The 20,552-nt window shown below is 37.6% G+C and overlaps 1 protein-coding gene across 1 annotated transcript; it reads right to left on the bottom strand.

Moving 5' to 3' along the window:
• Positions 1,019-5,019, bottom strand: LOC110402177 (spexin-like). The gene is made up of 5 exons (XM_021403940.1): positions 4,791-5,019; positions 4,602-4,679; positions 4,460-4,517; positions 2,583-2,660; positions 1,019-1,595 (listed from the first exon to the last, which is right to left on the bottom strand). Exons 1-5 carry the CDS (start codon positions 4,824-4,826, stop codon positions 1,576-1,578), a joined length of 270 nt encoding a protein of 89 aa, XP_021259615.1. The 5' UTR covers positions 4,827-5,019; the 3' UTR covers positions 1,019-1,575.

The raw sequence follows: 20,552 nt of genomic DNA, 5'->3' as shown, positions 1-20,552 counted from the left end.
TCTTGTGGAACCACTTTGTTCAGTTCTGCAACTTTTGCATAACTTTTCTTTGCTTGTAAGTGCGTATGAACACATTTAACAGCAGTCTTATTTATCAGAACAGGGGATATGGGCTGTTGAAATATTTTCTTCCTTGGAACTCTCCTTGAAATCGGAGCTACTAGTGAGATTTTTCAGAGTCATACAGGGTATCTTGAACGTGCTCTTTTCTGCATTATAGTACTAGGACAAGCAACCAGGAAAGGCTTTCCCTTCTGATGCAGAGTCAGGATTAAGCAGATAAGTGAAATTGGTGGAAGCAGTCAGTGATACTATGCAGAGACTTTTCTCATACTCTGCTTTGTCTCTCTGCGCTTCACCACCTCCTAAAGCTTTGCCTCTTTTGGTGACAGTCTTGTATTTGTGTAGTGTCATTCACTGTTTCCTTCATTTCTGCTAAATGCTTTACAAGAGCACAGCTGTATTGTAGAGGTGGCATCAACAAACTTCACTGAATGCAGAACAGTGACAGCCAATTTATCAGGCAGCAACATCAGACTATATAATCCTAGATAATTCTTCAATGGAAGTAAATGGATTACATAGATGTACATGGATTTAACTTTGTATGGAAACAGCTGTCCTGTGTTAGTGTGATGAGTGAGAAACTAAGGCAACTTTTCAATGGGTAATTAATAAAATTTACCATTTGTGTAGAAAAGATCAGAAGCAGCTTGCTTGAGATGTTCTCATTTTTCTAGATCTCAGGCAAGAAAATAGCATATTTGTAGGAGGGTTCATGAAATTGACAGCAACAAAATCCTTGAAATACCTATTCAGATTTCTAAACTCTGTTTTAGCAAAGCTGGAGAAGAAGGCACACACTGCAAATTTAATTGTATTAAAATATCTGAAATATGAGCTGGTAGATGGCTCTTCTGACAATTAATGTTTCCGGCAATTTCTTCAATAAGGGACAAACACACTGTGTTTAACTAACCTTTAAAGATAATGTGATCATTTCCATGTGTCATGTTGTAGATGATATTTGGCATTTGCTGTGAGAGTCGCAACTGTATCTACAGGGAGACACCTCATTGTCTTTGGCAGACTAGTATGGGAGAGTGATAGGCTCAGGCACAGAGAGAGGCTAAATACAGTTCATGAAGTTAAATGAATCTTGTAGCATCACACATGACAGATTTTGGAAAGAACTTCTCAAAGGAGAGCAAAAAAATGCTTATATTTTGAACTGCTGCTTTCCATAGACAACTAAGAAAATTAAGGTACTTACGAGCTTTTAAGTTATTTACAAGGTATCTTCCATATAATGTACGGGGGGGGGGGGAACAAGTTGTATTAGTAAGCCTTTAGTTTTATTAACTTATGTATGAAAGTTTAATGAAGATTTCTCTTGGAACATGTGCACATCTTTAAAGAGGCTTACGTTGTGACATTTACAGTATTAACATTCAGTTAAAATTTGTATTTTTTTCCCAGAATGAGATGTTTGCAGCAAGTAAAGCAAAGCTTCGTTTTATTCCAAGCATCTGATGTCTGTGTTTTGGGCTGTAAATCTTCTGATTTTCAGAATGCTCACTGGTGTTGAACACAGCCTAAAGTTAAAGAGGGGAAAAAAAAAACACTAAGTCATATATATTGTCTGGACATTCTCTAGGAATAAATTTTGGTATCTATGATTCATTTTTATAACCCATTCTAGCTGTACTGAAGATGAGCTGTTTTCTTTGACATCATCAGATACTGGGTTTGGGTCTTGTAGCTGTACTACAGCAGCTGCAGATGTGTCTGTCAATCTTAAAAGTATGGACTATTGTTCTGGCTCATATAGAAAGTATGCACTTAGCTAGCCCTGTTATAGGGGGTTGAAAGCTTAACCTTGAATGTTCTTCATAGGCCCAACTGAACTGTGGTGTTTTTCTCCACAACAACCCAAGGGTGAGGAAAGGGTTACCTATGCATGAGAATTGTTGTTTTCTTGCTTATGGTCTATTTTCCTTTAACTTTGCAACAGTATCACTGTGGTCTAAATCACTAGAACTGAAGCTGTGTTCATTGTCCAGGGCTGGCTGAACTGTTGCTGGGAAAACCCTTTCTTTGTTTCTGCCACTAATTATTATTTCTACAGTCCCTATTCTAGGAAGATCTTGGAGTGAAACTCTCCATCCTTCTCTTGTCAGGGCTGCTGGCCTTTTCTCAACTCTGTTTATATAGAAAGACCACCAGTGTTCTTTTTGTTTTGTTTTCCCCAGTAAGTAGTTGAATTCTTAGAATACCAGTGTTTTTTTGGAGAGAGGGCAGTGCTGTGTGCTTGGTTAGTTCTGCTCTTAGAGAGCTCAAGTTGTAAAAGGCAGCAGGAACAGAATCATTCTTAGCACTTGGAAAAATCCTGGCCTCAATCTATTTTTCCCTAATTTAAATCAGTGTACCAAACCAGGAAACAACTCCTCTGTATTGTAAATTCCATGGAGTTAGAAATACCTTGCTCCTCAAGGATTTTCTTTTGCTATGATAGAAATCAACAGAGAAATAGCTATAGGTAATACACTGGCAAATTATCAATGCTTTTCTTCAAAAATTACTTTTTAAAAATGCACTGAAGTCCTCCAGGTTAAGCTTGTAATACTGTTCATCGTTATCAGAGGCATATCTCCTGCCATCTAGTGATAAATGAGAGAGAAACACAATTCAGAAAAATGGTTGCATCAACAGCAGCCTGCAGTTCAAAGCAACAGGTATACATTTACTGTGTGTATGAGGAAGACCAGATCTAGACAGAGGAATATTTGTGCAGCTCCTACAGAACACCAGCGTTGACTTTAAAAGGCAAGGCACTGGCTCTCACTTAGTTTCTCTGCATAATATAGTCAGCCAGATCATTTCATGCTGCCCTTTTCAAACATCTGTACATTCTGCACAATGGCTATAAGAAGTATAGATATGGAGAGGAAAGAATGGGAGAACTCAAATTACTCTGGGGCGGGGGGAGGGAGGGGGAATCCAGTCTAGGAACCTGAAGTCAGCTTCATGGTTTGTTGTGGTTAGAACTAGAAGTCTATCTTACCTGTCAGAGTTTCTTGCTCTTCAAGTACTGCTGTCACTTGTGTATGTACAATAGAGATGAAAAATCCAGAATGCATCTCCCAAAATCATACAGTGAGCAACAATTAAAACATCTACCACAATTACTTAATGACAACTCCTTCCCATCTTCAATGTACAATGGTTTTGACCAGTACTTTGGTGTGGCTTAAGAGACTCGGTCTGCATCCTCTATTTAGATTGTAGGTGGGGTCAACATAGCTATTTGTATGATTGTATCTTCTGACTAATTTAGATTTGGAAAATGATGTGATCATGGCACAAAAATTCCTTCTTTAGGGAATAATCCAGTGACTTAAAAACAAATTTACCTCAGGTCTACTGTGTATACATCTCAGAAATATTTTGATTTCAAGTTGAACCACTTCAAGATAATTCTAATGCTGTCTTAGCCTAGAATGCAACTCCTTAAGCCAGACAGACTTCAGAAATTAAAAATCAGAGGGCATGCTGTGTTACAGCAAAGAACTCCTGGGCCATCTATCACTCTTTGAATTGTTCAGTAAATACTGTACATATATCCTGGAAGTCAAGAGTAGATGAACTGTAGTCCTCAATCTCTAGAGCAAATGTCACCTGAGTAATATCTGAAGATACTGAGTACGTGCACTATTAAGCCTCTCTTCTTCAAGTACCTAATTAATTCAAACATCTTGTTTTTAAATATATTTTTAGAAGGGCTGCCTACTCAGTGACATTCTGTTGGCAAACAGAAGCAAACTTCACATTCCTCTCACTTATTACTCACAAGCATTTGTCTTTTTCTGGTTATTTAGTATAAAGAGATGATTGCTTACTGTAAAGTTTCCTCTAAGTTTATGCAAAGCAAAACACCCATTTGCTAGCTAGCCTTAAAAATAATCAGAACTGGTGTTTAAAACCCTGCAATAAAATGCATCATTCGGTTTGCATGTAGAAAGGCATATATTGTTTGTTTATATTTGAGAGGTTGAATACAAGCAGAAAGATAAATAGTATGTTTAAGCCCAATGCCATTGAACTACCACAAATTAAGTATATTGTAATTCTGCAGTTAGTACTGCATGGTTTCTTCATGAGAGGCATGTGTAGAAGAATATATATCTGAGTAAAATATTATGCCATAAACATAAGTCTGCTAAAAACAACTTATGTATAATGCAAATACACTTACAAGAACTTTCTTATAGCCATTGCCTAATACACTATATTGATCTGCATTATTTCATTTGTCATAGCTGTCATGTCATAAGCAATTTGATTAACATGCTTTGACTTTCAGTGGCATTTTAAAAATCTATTAGCAAATTTTTAACTTCTTAGTCCAAATCAGCGTCTATCTTCATTGTACAAAGAACAGGTTTTGAATACAACTTACAGCGTCCTTTGAGATATAGAATTGACTGTGGGCCCCAATTTCTCACTGTGGTTTTACCCTGCAAGTTATAGAAAGAAACTGGCTGTTATTTTACCGGAAACAAAACCTCTTAAACAGTAAAGACATTTTTAACACTGTTTACCTTTGGAGCACACCTGATTTCAACTACAAGAAAAACCATGTAGATGACACAAGCAAAAAGCACAACAGCTTTAGTTTTCTGAAAGAAAACAAAAGCAATGTTAGCTATTTTTTTATTTCCTGGTGCAGTTAGCAAAATGGAACAGTGAATATTATAAACAGCTGCATGCATGCGGTCTAAACTTCTTACCATTCTATCACGTCTGCTGTCAGTCTCTTCTATCATCCAAATACAGTCAAAGATTCGCTTTGCTACTTTTTCACCTACGAAGAGCTGAAGTAGCTGAAGATGATAAAATGCACAAATCTCAGTTCAGTTGGTCATGGTCCTTTACAGCTGTCTTAAAGGCAATAATGTATGCATGCAGATTAATTGTGAGAATTAGGTATAAAGTATTTACCCCCCTTTTGTGATTAGAACTAGAAATTATGTCAGGCTCTTTTATACCAGAGTAGTTAATGACATTTGGCCCCAGGAGATCTGGAAACAAGCTGTACCTAAAAGGAAAAAAAAAAAAAAAAAGAAAAAACCACAGGTTGACTAAATGTCAAGCATTCTTAGTAGGTGGTGCATACATGAAATCGCAATATTCAGTCCTGTTTTCTACTACAGCAAACAACTGAAGAACTTTCCTCTCTTTACTGACTCTACTACCTGTGTATTTTTCTGTCATGTTCTTCTTGTTTTCATTTTTTATAAGTTATATGATGTCATAGAATTCATGTATTTGTAAAGATTTTATTTACTTTCATGACCTTCTCATTAGATCACGAATTTACTTGGTTTTTCATTTGTTTTTATTGCTCCCTAGCTCATTACATAAAAGTACCTTTTTTCACTTTTGGTATTCCAGTTTCAGGCCTTTAATCATTTGATTTCAAAAACAATGACATTTATTTGATTATCCTAACTGTAGTATTCATAAAGAAAGTAATATTTTTCTGTTAAAACCGGCCCCATTGATCACATAGGATCAGTGATAGTAACTGTGCTGTTTTTGTTATGATTTCTAGGTTGAATAATGATGTGTTGTAGGGGAAATGCAAGTCACAGCTTGAACCAGTGATTGAGCACCTGGTGGGAAGGCAGGGCAATCCCAGGGGAGCTCAGGTGCAAGCAATGTGCCTGAGTGATCAGAAGGGGTGGAGCGAGGATCCACCCCTTCCCAGACCTCATTTAAGGGTTGGCAGTAGAGGGAAGGGGATCACTGGAGATCCCTGCCTACTGGAGGCCTTCCAAAGGTAAGCAGCTTCTTTCCTTTGTTTGTGCCTATGGCTGTTGCATTTGAGCAAGTCCTTATTAGCTGCAGCCTAGGACTTTGCTACTCTGCTTTTTTTGCTGGGCTTTCCATAGCATTACAGTGTTACATATGTGAAGAAGTAAAGATTGACTTCTTACTCTTATAGAACTCTCCAAAATGGAAACGTGTTTCTACCACAAAATAAAAGGTTTTCTCTATACTGTATATGAAATCGAAGCTAGGAACTATAGCAAAATATTTTGTCCAGAGTAAAAGAAAACTGAAGTGCAGGGAAGATAAAGTATCTACAAGATTCCTGTTTTTCTGTTTGATAATATTAGGAACACAGTGTGAAAGAATGAGATCTGATTGTGATTGCTTGAATGCATACACTTCTGTGCCATTGACTGCTGCCCTGGGCCCGACTGTTCTGTCAGTTTTCAGTCCACGTTAATCTGCTCATCTAGCCCATGCTCCAAGTGCTTCTCTTTGAGCATCTTTTGGGGCAGTGTCAAAGGCCTTCCAGAAGTCCAGATAGACAATATCCACTGCTCCCCACTCATCCATCAGGCTGGTGATTTCATTACAGGAGCTTATCAGGATGGTCAGGCATGACTTCCCCTTGGTGGATCCATGCTGACTACTACTGATAATTTTTTTCCTTCTTGTGCCTGGAAAAGGTTTTCAGAATGAGATGTTCCAATCACCTTCCCAAGGTTCAGGGTGAGGCTGTCTTGCCTGTTTTTCTCCTCCTCCTCTCTCTTGCCCTCTTGAAAGAAGGAGTGACAACTACGTTCCTCCAGTCTTTGGGCACTTCTCTCAGTGGCCACAATCAATCAAGGATTATTGAGAGTATCCTTGCAGTGACGTCTGCCAGCTCCTTCAGCACCCAGGGGTGCATCCTATCGGGGTCCATGCACTGTCCAGTATGATCAAGTATTCCTTGACCTGATCCACTTCCATCAAGGATACATCTTCCTTCCTCCAGTCTTTCCCCTTGCTCTTCTTGGGGGACGTCTGGATTCTTGAAGGCCGGTCTTGCTAGTAGAGATTGAGGCAAAGAAGGTAGCCAGTATCTCAACTTTTCCCTCTCCTGTGTATCCACTCACCCTTTTTTTTTTTTTTTCCATTTTATATATAACAATAGAAAAGAGAATTGCTTCATTTTGCTTTGTTTTCAAATTTCAGGCAAAAAAAAAAAGTACTGAAATTTGGAGACCATCACTGCAGAACGCTTAAGGTCTAATTGTTAACATTCTACACCTTCTTTGATATGAATGTGATATGAATTCAGGAAATTTAAAAGAGAAAAATCATGTCCTCAAGAGGAAACTTTAAATCATTTTAACTAATAGAATGATTTAGAATTCTGGGAACTGGGTTATAGAGAAGAAACATAAACAGACTGCTCCATCTCCTTTGTGTGGAAGATCATTATGGCTGCTGAGCAGTTGTTTTTTTTTTTAACAAACAGGGTGATATTTCATAAACCAGTCTTTGAAGGGATGAAGTCTGGTGTCTGACTTTCCTATTTTATGGGTGATTAAAAAAAGAGTTGCAGGTGACTTTTCATGTACTCTGCTGCTTCTTATGGGACAGATAATGTCAACTTGGAAGCAGGTGTTACGTGCATTCTCCAGAAACGCTGGAGAATATTTTGCATAAATTTACTGTGAATTGGATCATTAAAACTAGAGACAATTCACAGCTATGGAGATTAATTCTCTATTAACTCAAGCAGCTTTCTCAAATCAGGAAGATATTCATGCTATCCATGTCCTACTTTGCTGTATGTTGGATCAAAACAAGGCAAAATCAACTTTCCTATTCATTCTGGTCAGACTTGGACCTCACTTAAACTAGCAAGATTTTCACTGGTATCGGTTCTGATAAAGGCCTCTGATTTGCAAACTGTATTGATTGTGCTGGCTTGCTGGCTGTCCTTGTTTTCCTTGGAGGCTTGTCTCTTGGAAGCATCATGTTGGCTAAAATGTTTGATATTTCCTTTTAGAGTAGGCTTTTGACAATCATGGCTGTGGAGAAGATGATAATTTAGTGTGTTTTCTTTAAATGAAGGATCTAGAATACCTCACCAAGTCTATTTCCTTTTAGTTTGCTTTCCTGTTAGCATAATTCATATTTGCAGTGACTGGAACAATACTCTGCATGCTGGACAAACATGTGCGTGCACACGCCTACCTGCCCAAGATTTGAGGCACTTAAGTTGTATGAATACCTTTCCCTTGTTTGTGGCTAATTTGCTCCTGAGGATTTAATACAGTGCCTGTTACTGTTTGCTTGTAACATAATTCCTTTTGTGCCATAGATAATATTCAGAAATAATTCCACTTATGAGATCCCAGGGATGTCTGGTACTGTTACTCTGCTTGGGCTTTCTCTTCCTTTCATTAAAAGACTGATCTCTGTGATTGCTCTTACCTTTACTACATTCTAACTGTCCCCTCCAGCTGTATGAATCTAAGTCACTTGCTCCCATATTTGTCCCCTTTTGAATTTAAATATGTCCCTTTTGCACTCTAGCTGTTTGATGAATTGTCATCCTGTTTTCCTGTGTGCCACCAGGCAAAGATCTCACTGCTATAGTGTTCAATCCTCTAAATGCTTCAGTGAGGTACTGCACAAAGTCTCCTCTCCTTGACCAAGCGTCTTTAATAGGTGTCCTTCTATAATATAGATCCCTTTATCTTCCTCTGCAAGCTCTAAAGAATTTTCCCGCTCACTTCCTTCTGAGTTTCAGGAGGGGATAGATGCACTGTTGTTACAGATGACTCCTCTTTTTCTGCTTTCCCATCTCTTCCTAAGTAAACAAAAGAAATCTGTAACAATTTGACTAAGAAAGCTTCCCTAATGTCATTCAGTCATAGCTTTGATCATTTATTATTAATTAATCTTATTCACATCCACACATTAATGCTAGCTTAACTGTTCAAGAGTCTTGGCAGGCTGTTCCTCGTACCCATTCATAAATCATTTTCTGCCTTATTCAGTTTATTCTTAATGCTGAATTGACTGGATTTTGATAAACTCTACAGTAAATACAAAAGGAACATCACATGAGTTATGACAAAGAAAGATGTAACTTTCTAGATTGGTTTCTGTGAGCTAGCTATTTCAGAACATCTGTATTGTGGTGACCATTCAGGACAAATAAGCACTAATGGCACTAATATGTAACACAATATGAAATGTATTCACTGCGCAGAAGAAAGATGTGGCATTTGTCTATGCTGAATATATTAGCATATATTATATGCTGATATAAGAGCTGAGGGCACCCATAGCCCCTTTCATCTCTGTCAGAAATGTCACATTTTGAATGAACTGTGCAAATCTATAGTTTGATTTAATCTTTTTCACATAGCTTACCTTGAGTATGCATGGCCATAATGAGGAATATTAAGTAGGCAGCTCTAGCCATTTGGATTCTGTGTTCATCTACTTGTGGCACTGATTTCTAGGGACGTAACTAGTTCTGCTTATCCCTCCTTAGCACACAGCAGGGCTATGCAGAAATCCTTGGACTGAGAGGCAGATCTAATTCACTTGTGAGGAGCAGATGTCTCTGAACAGCATTTCATTGCACAATGTAGACAAAACTTTAGTACCACAGGAAGTCAAGATTTGTTTAGTGTCAGGGCCCAGAGTGCATCCTCCCAACACTCCTGTGAATTGGGCTGCTTTCAATACATAGAAGAAACATGTTACTTGGGAGGAGCTTTTCAGCTGAGGCTCTCACACATAGTCATTTGCTAAATCTATGTTGCAGCCATTGCAAAGCCTGTTTGACCCTGACTGTGACACACAAAATGTATTTATCTCTCTTTATCTCAGACTGCTTCATCTCTCTAAGCTTGTCTGGCAGTCTGGACTGTTGGCTGAACCTAGTTATCATCACTGTACCTGCTCTGCCCTTCTTGCTCGGATATTGTGAAATTGTGCCCTTTTTGGTGTTTGGCTGCTCTCTACCTTCTTGTTATCCTTATCTCCCAGCTGGTTTCATGTGCAACTTAGCTCTGCTATTGAGCTGCTGGAAAGCTTCTGCAACATGACAGGACTGAAAATTTTAACTGCACTTCACTTTGAGAGTGTCCCCCCTATGACAGAAAAATTTATCCTTATTAACAGTCTGATACTTCGATATGTAGGAAAGGGCTTATACAGACTGGATGCCAGCAATAGCAGAGGACTGAGCTTGATGGGCCAGGAGATTTGTGCTTTCTACAATTCTTGAAAGTAAATCCTTTAACCTTACTGTACTGGTTTGCATGGTTATTGCCCAGTACTAGTGTCTATTCTGTCTTGCTCTGTCTAAAAGCAGTTTATTCATGCTACAGCTGGTCCTGATGAGAACTGAGAAGTCAGTCTGTTGTTCAAACTCAAGTTCTGGACAGCACATGTAATCTATTTTCCCTCTGTTCAGCTGTGTAGAAGCCATTACATTCTTACCTCTTTTATAAGAAGAGGTAGGGATTTATTTTAGTACTTAAACTGATTAAAATCAAGGCTTCTTTATGGGTCAGTGAGGTCTGGAGAAGGGCAAGAAAACCAAGTTAGAAGATGATAATTAAATTTTACAATAGAAAAAATACGATTGGAGAGAAACAGTATATGTGAACTCTTTAAGAACAGGAGGAAAAAAAGGCAGAATGCCTTGTGAAAAAGGAGACTAGCTGCTTTCCTGTTATATACTTAAGTGAGAATCTCTTTGTACCAAGAAAAAAAAGAAAGTGCTGTGGGGCAAGGTAGTGTAATTTGTTTTGTGGCTTTCTTTTCCCCCCACAGATCTGCTCCTTTCTGAAGAGATGACAAGCATAAAAACCACATCATTACACAGTCTTTTTTCTTCAGACAGTGAACTCCCACATGAATAGGGGGTGATTTATGAACTGATTCCCAATGGTAAAGGAGTGTTTGAAGAGCACTCATTAACCATGAATTAGATAGAAGATGAGTGAACTACTGATCACATGGTCCAATCACTGAATTATCACAGATAATTGATGCAATCATTCGAGATCATCTAGTCAAGGTTAAGAGGCCTGGTTCTGATACTTACAGCTGAGATAATCTCTAATTGTGCAGATGGTGCCTTGACTTTAAAGGAAGGGATTTGCACGACTGGCCTCCGAAGTAGTGAATGATCTATGCTGATAAAACTTAGGTTCATAATTTTTTGTTTCCCTTGAATCACCCTTGGTAGAACACTATGCTGTAAGGTGTCCCATTGCTAGCAATTATTGGAGCAGAATGGAAGAATTAAAGGTCCAAATTCTCACATAGCTGCACCCACAGATCTAGAATAAATTTTAAATCTCAAGAATTTTTTTTTCTTATTAGTTTAGTCTGTAAAACCTAGTAATAAAATTACTTCCCCTCATAATAGTTGCTGAAGTGAATGATTAAAAATGAAGTGTCACTTTGCATGGGTCATAACCTCTATTGTGCATATATATATATATACATACACACACACCTCCATTTCCTAGAAATTCACTTTTTCCCATGTAACCTTAATACCAATGTGTTTTTGGAGTCCACAGACTTATGCAATGTTTTAGTAAAAAATTTCCATAATATTCATTATAGACTTCAGAGCTGCTAATTTTTCTTAATGATTAGACACCAGACATATTCTCAGAATCGATCCACTGCTTCAAAACCAGTTGTGTCCAAATTCATGATTTGGAACGCTCAAATTTGCCCTAAGATCAATTGTATATATGTGCACACATATATATCACATTAGAATTTTTCTAGTGATTTTGAACACTGAGAGTATGCTGATGTTTTTTTTCTGTAATGAGAAAGATAACACAAATGCAGCATTTTGTACAAGTGTCATGTTACTTTTATTTGTAAGTCATTTTTGAGAAAGAATTCAATGGCAATTTTAGAGGCCAGTTTGATTCTGTACTGTTTCTACATATTTCATTTCTACAAATGAAATATGAAGTCAGTCCTACTCCCATGCTCCTGGTACACTCATTACTGGATATCCTCTCTTTTTGCGGGCATTCATGTTTTTCATACCTTTGCAATACGCCATCCATTTATTTTATTTAGTTCAGTGTGCTTTGAACGTTGCTTTAAAAAATATTTGTTGTAATCTGTCACTGTGTCTAAATCTGGCAGACCAGTGGTTACTAGATAGTCGTAGGGCAAAATGGTTCCCTGAAACTAAAGCCTGATTATGTGCTATTGTTAGTGTCTAGATTTACAAAAGTAGATCTATAAATCCTTAGCTGGAGAACAGCAGATCACAGAATCCAGAGAACCAAAGGTATCACTGTTCTAAGGAGCCATGCCTAAGTTTGGAGTTTCTCTGTCTCATCAGCAAACCTACTTTCTGCTGACAGACTGTCCTGCTAGGGTCCCAGGACTCTTGGCTGTGCTCACAATGTTTTTAGAAATAGAGTGTATTTAGTGCAGTTAAGGTGGGTTGTTTGCACAGCTGTCTTTAAGGTGCTGTTTGGCTCCAAACGAGATATGATTGCATTCAGCTGACCAAGTTGTGAGACATGTTGAAGAGGAAAGCTGCTGTATGTAGCCACTCTCCTCCCCAAAGCAGTGTCCAGCGATCCCTTTGGAGGGCTGTTGGTGTTCTCTTGATGTCCTACTTCAGTTTTTTGAATGAATGCAAAATACATTTTCAGTGTTGTGCAATTTTTTTCTGTTGACATCCTGCTTCAGCAGTCCTGAGAGCTGTATTGTTGCCAGTTACATCTTTCCTCCTAGCAGCTGTGTTACACCCAGGGCTCTGCACAGACTGTTTTACACTGACCTTTCAAGAGACCTCATTTTTGATTTTTTTGCGCAATTTCTTTTTTCTGTAAAGTATGTAAACCAGTTATCTAATCAGCAAGATATTGTAGCTCTCTGTACTCACATGAAGGCACTCAATGACAGATTTAAAGGAAATCTTATTTACAATGTGAGATTTTCACTAAGAAGATTTGGAAGCTGCTGTGTTGCTTCTTAACTAGAATATTTTTGCAAATAGTGACTATACTGTCCTCTGAATATTGCTTGAATCTTCCCTGTTCATACTATAAAATGTATGTTTTTCCCCTATTACTTCTCACTGAAACACATAGGTAAAGCATTCTTGTATTTTTTTATTGCCTTTCAGCCAATGATGTTTTTAATTTGTCCCATTGATACAAAAATATTTTAATAACAATTTGCAGCCAACCACAACTGCTGTATTTTGCTCCGTTAGCAAGCACATAGAATTCCACATAGAAACAAAACACTAAGTAAATCAGACACTTACATTGATTAAAATCTGTTAAATACATGATTTTTTTTTTCAAGTAGAGCAACACTTCCACCTTGCGGCCATATAGCTCTTCTGCTGTTACATTCGGAAGTGGTGGACTTCCAAATACTGCGGTCTGCTTTCACATGCTTTCACCTGAATGCACAGGAATTATGGAACTGAAGCATTTTGCACAGAACACCCTAATGCATTCTATATAGTCTAAAACTCAAACCTTTTATTCTGGAAAGCCTTATCATAGAATGGCTTGGGTTGGAAGGGACTCAGAAGTTCATCAAGTTCCAACCCCAGGGCTGCCAACTGCTAGATCAAGTATTAGATCAGATTGCCCAGGGACCCGTCCTACCTGGCCTTAAACACCTCCAGGGACTGGGCATCCACAACCTCACTGGACAGCCTGTGCCAGCACCTCACCACTGACAGACCCGTCCTTTCCCCTGTTGGCTCCTCCTTTTCTGATGCAGCCCAGGATACCGTTGCCCTTCCAGGCTGCAAGTGCACACTGCTGGCTCACGTTAAGTTTTTCATCTGCCAGGACCCCGAATTCTTCAGCATAGCTACTCTTAAGGAGTTCTTCTCTCAGTCTGCATACGTTACCTGGGATTACACTGACACAAGTACAAAACCTTGCACTTGGCTTTGCTGAACCTTGTTAGGTTCACATGGGCCTACCTTTCAAGCTTATCAAGGTCCCTCTGGATGGTGTTTCTTACGGGGTTTGTGGAGTCTTTAATAAGGTGTGAGTCGGTATGTTTTTATTGTAAACTGAAATGGAGGTTCAGCAAAAGAAGTATTTTCTCCAGACTCTGAAGCATAAGAGTATAATTGTCAGCAGATGCATGTTCTGTTTTCTAGCAAAGTTTTAAGCATTGTGGTGCCCAATCATTTCTGTCTTCAAGTGGAAATCATGCAATATCTGCATTATCGACCCCATCTACCCAAGCTTCTGTCAGGTTTCAACTACTGGGACTCCAACACAGTCACGTCTTATGTCTAACTGGATACTTTGTCAGTGAAGGGTGTTCTTTGAATCCTTTATTGCTTTGATTCTTTTGAGAAATGTGTCTCAAGCCTGTTTGCAGATGTGGTTCCTTTCTGAATTTGCAAAAGACAGTGTGTCTTAAGAGAGAGAGAGAGAGAGAGAGAGAGAGATTTTTTTCCTTAAGGGGCAGCAGCCTTTTTGTGACTGAGGAAAAGAACAATGCCTATGCATAACAGCTATTACGGATCATAGAAAAATGTGTTAAATCTGCTTTCTACTCAGTAAAGAACACCTGGCTCGCCAGTGCTGTCACAAATATAGCTTACTGGTAATTAGCATGTGTTATGCTAATAGATAACTAGAGTGGGGAGAAGGATATCTAGACAACAATTGACACAACAAATTTGTAATGTTTAACCAAAATTAATCTGGAAATAAATGTTGAGTGCTGTAATGAGGGATAAAATACTGTCTATAATGTGTGGTGGAAGAGGAATTTAAATGGAAATGCTGTAAAAGGTGGAGAAAATGTAAATATCTTGGGGAAAAAAAGAGATGCAGTTTGTGCTACATAAAACTAATTAAGATTTAATGGTATGGGGATATTTCTAAACATACTGAGAGAGTATTATTTCTTTAGTAGATTGAATCAGATGGTTCTGAAGGCACAAAATAACAATTTCATGAATAATCTGCATTGCAGCACACAGGAAGGAAAATAACTGTTTAGGGAAGGAGAATGGCTATAGGTTTTATTTTTGAAATCATATTAATCCTAAATTATGAGATTTTTTTAAAATGAGATTTTATTATAATACTGCTCCTTTGGATGTGTGAGATCTTAACTGATATATGTAAACCTATCTCAAAGTCATCAGTACTGCTTTACGAAGTTTTGGTAGACCAGGATTTGGCACATACATGCTGATGTTATAGAAATGCATTTTTAAACATTAAATAAATACATAACTAGCAAGAAAGCCAAGCAGGCATAATTTGAAAAACTGCATTTAGAAAAGTAATACAAAGAAATGTAATCCTGAACTTTAAAAACATGATTATTTTTCCACCTTGCTTCTGCTGATTCTCTAAGTCTTTGGGCCTAGGTATCCTGCATTTCAAGAAGCTCTCAAAAATACCTAACTTAAAAGGTTGTTCTAAATTCAGAGCCAGGGCTCACACTTTCAGCTAGCTGAGAGCAGGTGGTGATTCAGATCTTCACTTAGCACAACTGTCCTCTTCAAGTTTAAGTGCCTGAATTTGCTTTAAGGAATCCTAAAAAGCTCTCTAGCATGAGGGTCCCCAAATACTGATTTCTGTATAGAAGTGGTGCATACAGTTCTTGCACAAAGCTTTGGAGTCTACACTGTGTATGGTCTTTGTAGCTGCAGAGATCAGCTAGTGTGAAATCCACCCAAAAAATGATGATTCCTAAATCTATGATCTTTCAGAATGGGAGTCCAAGAGAACAGAACATCCCTCTGAAACTGCAGAAGGTGCTTAGGAAAGCATGATATCATTCCCCTATACTGAAGTAAGAATAAATGGCAATCATAGGAACTCATAGAATCATAGAATTAGCTAGGTTGTAAAAGACCTACAAGATCATCCAGTCCAACCATCCACCTACCACCAATAACCCCACTAAACCATGTCTCTCAATGCTATATCTAAACGTTTCTTGAACACCTCCAGGGACGGTGACTCAACCACCTCCCTGGGCCTGACCACTCTTTCTGAAAAAGTAGTATTTCCTAATGTCCAGCCTAAATCTCCCCTGGCGCAACTTGAGGCCATTATGGTAGCATAAATGATCAAAGCTTCCACTTTAAATCTGAAATACCTCCTTTGATATTGGTAAATGTAAATAATACCAATAATATTAATAAATCAGATCAGTTATTTTCTGAGTGGTTGTATTTTAGTTATTGGAACTGTTTCGAGGAAACATGGCCTCATAAACATTTTGGAAGGGAAACTGTAGAAGCAATCAATTCTGAACTAATTATTTCATTTTTTATTAGTGATAGTCAATGTATATATGGAAAACTATGAAGCAAAGAAAAAAAAAACAACTAACCAACAAACAAAAACCTCCAAGAACATACAAAAGCTTTTGTCCTGATTCTAGATAGAATATATTTTAGAATTTCCCCTCAGAGAGGCATTCTCTACGAGGCTCATGTCTCCTGGCACTCAGAAAGGCTCTGTGATTTATATTCACTTAATCAGTGGAAAATCTTTAGAGATCCATTCAATTAGAAATACCACAGATTATGGAAAATATGAGTTGAATCTCAAGAGCTCTGGGAATTAAATATTTGAGAAAATTGCATCTCTTTGCAAGCAAGGAGATAAAATTATCCCCATCTGTAGATCTGTCCTGGCTTTTTAAAACTCTGTTCTTTGAGATGCAGGATTCCACACACAAAGCAACAAATAACCTATGTTCCAAGATATTCAATATTGAGCCCTAAGTATCTTACCTTAGCATCTGCTATTCAGATACTCATTCATATACCTTATTGCTGTGTCTGAGCAGTAGATCGATCTGTGAGTTGCAGTTTTCTGTGGCTGGTCCAGTCATGCATTGTCCCCAGCCCATGCTCACTCCTCACAAAATTAAGTATCAGAGTTGTTATTATTTGTGTTGATTTAAAATTAAATGATAGGGCACAAAATAGTGACAGGAAAAGAGCTGCAACTTATTGATGAACTTCACCAACTGGTGAAATTTCATTTGTTCTGCTAATAACAGTTAGCTCTTAACTTCCTTTCAAGCATCATGTTTGCCTTAGAATTCTCTTGAAATAACTTATATCCTGGGTAAATTATGAACTATTCCATGGTGCCCATTTCCAACTTGCTTCTTTTTTGTGTCATGTACTCTGAAATCATAAAAAAATAATTCCATAGCTGTTTCTGTGAGTTATTAACGTGTTACTTCATGTACTGTCTCACGTCACTATCTCCTTGCCTTGCCTGAAAGGCAAAAGAACAGCTAAGAAATTGTCAGAGTCCTTTGTGAGCTAACTGTCATGAAGTTCTCTATTAGCTTGGAAAGTTACTGTGCTAGTCATATGAAACAGGACTGTAGTTTTCTTTCAACTATAGCAACATTAAACTTGAGAGCAGAGTTATGTCAGTTCCTGTATCAAGCTTCCTCATTATTGAGTTCCTATCTAATTTTTGTATGCTAATTTTGTAGTCTGACCTTTACATGAGTAGACAGGTGGGAAAATGCATGTACCCTGTCAGCTGCTTAATGGCTTCCTAATCTGAATAGACTGTTCTGTGTCAACTGCACCATCTGGAAATACCCTCTTCTGCATTGAACTCCTCTGCATTTAAACAAAAATTGGTGAGACTATCTGACAAGTGGAGCACTGTATTAAAGCTGTACCTTTTTTGGTTAAATGCAGTCATAATTTCTGTATAAATTTTAGCTAAAAATTGTGGATTTTCCAAGTTTCTTTTGTAAACTACCATCAGCTGCTATGCAGATAGAGGATCCCTGCTTTAATTAAGCCCCGAATCATGGTTGCAAGGGCTGTATTACAGCTCTGTGCACACACAGGTTGATAATGTGTTCTAAGGAGCAATCCTGTTAGACTTTCTGAGCTAGTAGGTTCATTTGGACCAACTGTTTTTGAGGGACTTTTCTTCTGAATGGAGCTGTTTCTGCAATGTGTCCTCTGCAATGCCTTCCAGTACCACAACTTCACTATGAAGCACATGGAGAAGTACTCCTTTTTCTGGAGTGGGGTTCCAAAATGTTACTTGATCATTTTATTAGGTAATCGTTAATTCCTGGGTTACGGTATGGAATAAATACGCTGGGCACTGCAACTGTGATGGAAGTCTATAGTCTCCCACCTTGACAATCTCTTCACCTAACGAGTCACAGCCTGTTTAGTCTCTCTGCTCACCACATTTCTTGTTAGCTTTTCTGGTTCTACATTATCTTTTTTTTCAATGCAGTGACCAGCAGTACAACTGGTGTCAAAGCCGGGAATGGTAGATAGTGATGGTTTTAAGTTTTTGCCTACTTTCATTATAATTCCTAGCATTCCATTTGCCTTTGTAAATGCTGCTGAGGTTTAAAAATGACATTTTTAGAGAGCCATGTACAATGAATCTAAGCTGTTTTTCTGGAGATAATTTAGACCATGATTATGTGCATGCAAAATTATAGTCGTTTTTCTCTGTGCATATTACTTTGCTTGCATCAGCATTTAATTTCATCTTCCATTTTATTATCCAGTTATTCATAATCATGCAAGCCTCCTGTTCATTTTTAGTATTAAATTTGTGTGCCAAATAATTTCACTGCATTAGCAAACATTGCAACAAAGTTTTACTTATTTTTTAGACTTTTGCTTTTATCTTTAGGGCAGACTAAAGATTGATCTAATCCTAAACAGAAGTGGGATATGATATGGGGAAATGAGCAAGTGAATGAAACGTAGACAAAATGGTTAGGAGATGTGTTTTGTTGTTGTTGTTTTTTAATTTTTGACTGAAACAAATCTTTTTGTCTTCTCTTCACTCTAACAAAACTAATGGCTTTCAAATTATAGTTTAAAGGGCATTTTTTATCAGTTATTTGTTTGAGAGGCTGATTATGTTGATGTCATTCTGACCATCTGCAGAATTTAAGTCTGAGTTGTGGAGATGTAAGACATGCTTTAAATAAAATAAGAACGTCAATAAAATAAGACTTACTGAAATTGACCCTGAAGAATACTTATTTACAGTTCTGGCCCTTTGTATTTCCAAAGGACAAAGCTCTGGAGAATGAAGAAATACTTTTAAAAATCCACATCACTCTGTATTTTGGAGTATTATTACCAAAACATGTTTGAAAGTGGCAATAATTAATTACATGCGTGTGGAGTTGTTTCAGGCAGCTAAAAGGCAGCTTTTGTGGATTTTTTTTTTGTAATAGGTACATTTAACAGTTTAGTGTAGTGTGTAAGAACTTGTGGACCTCCGTGCCCAGACGGTTTTTGAAATCTTGCAAGGAACCTGATCCTAAGAGATTTTTCAGCATTTCAAGTAATCTGTATTTTCAGAATTTCAAGTAGACATTCCAACAAGATCATTGCAAATTTAATGAGCTTGGCAGTATGTTAATTTAAGTAATAACTATTTTCTAATTTTGAACTCAGTTCTTTGTCCTTTTTCAAAAGGAATTAATGCTTAGATTATGTTCTTTTTAGTTGGTCGTGAGTTTAGCTACTTTTCCATAGAAAGATGGATTGTTACTGAGCGCTGCAAATGGCAGCATACTGTTACTGAGTGCTAAAAGTTCCTCTTGGTTTTAATGAGCCATGGTTCAAATTTATGACTGGAAATAGGGACATTACTAGCAAAAATGAATTTAAAGTACTGAACAATGTTAATGTACACAAGTTGGAGTTCACTATACTGTTTTCATGTCTTGGAATCCCATAATTTTACCAGATAGTGTATGGAAAAAATAGGCTTTCCCAAAAGCCTATTGAATCTGATGGAAAATATTTTGTGTACTTCAGAAGGTGTATATCAGACACTAAATCATAGTTGGAGTGATTACTGGAGGAAGAGCAAAGATGGACTGACAGGGTGAAATGGCCTTGTGGTTTCAGATTAGTCACTAATGGCTTGGCATCTAGAATGTACTCTGCTACGATAAAAGTGAAAAACAGATTATGTAAAAATGTTCTGCAAAATTTCTGTCAGTCTGTGTGCTCCAGACAACAGCATTTTGAAAGGATGATATTTCATTGTGCTAGACAGAATGTCAAAGTCAAATGTGAAGAACCTTTATAAGATTCTTCATACTCTGTTTTCCTCATTTCTGCTATGCCATTTACCCTTTTTGGGCCTAGCATCATGGTCCTGCTGCATCAAAGCTCTTCAGAGGAATTAAACACGTCTTCAAGTGCTTTTCTGGACTCAAGGTACCTCATAAAATATTTTTTAATCCTGGAGTAGACAGTAGAGTCTCTTAATTAAAGAGTACAGACCCAGTATTTGTGATGGCATAGGAGTAGGAAGACTGTACATACAATTTGTGTAAACTTACAACATTTATGTTGTGTTAAAATAAGCTTCAGCCTGTGGACTGGTTTATTACAGATGATTAATATGAAATGCAAAAGGAACATGGGCTTATTTTGTGTCTATGAGCAAATGAACAGGAAGAAAGATTTCCATGAAGCATGGAAGTACAAGCAGATCTGCGACCTAAAAAGACTGTGTGATGGTAACAGTCTGAAACTGAGCTTTTCCTGTGTCTCAGTTAGCTAAGATGCTCCATATGTAGTACTTATGTTCTATTTTATGAGTATAGATGCAGCATAATCTTACTATTTAGCCTGGGTTTTGCATATGAATTATCATGTGCTCTTTAAAGGGAAATGAAACAAAGTTGTTGCTGTTTAT

This window comes from Numida meleagris, chromosome 6, assembly GCF_002078875.1.
Source record: "Numida meleagris isolate 19003 breed g44 Domestic line chromosome 6, NumMel1.0, whole genome shotgun sequence".
Lineage (NCBI taxonomy): Eukaryota > Metazoa > Chordata > Aves > Galliformes > Numididae > Numida > Numida meleagris.
This window is presented reverse-complemented; position numbering and strand designations above follow the sequence as displayed.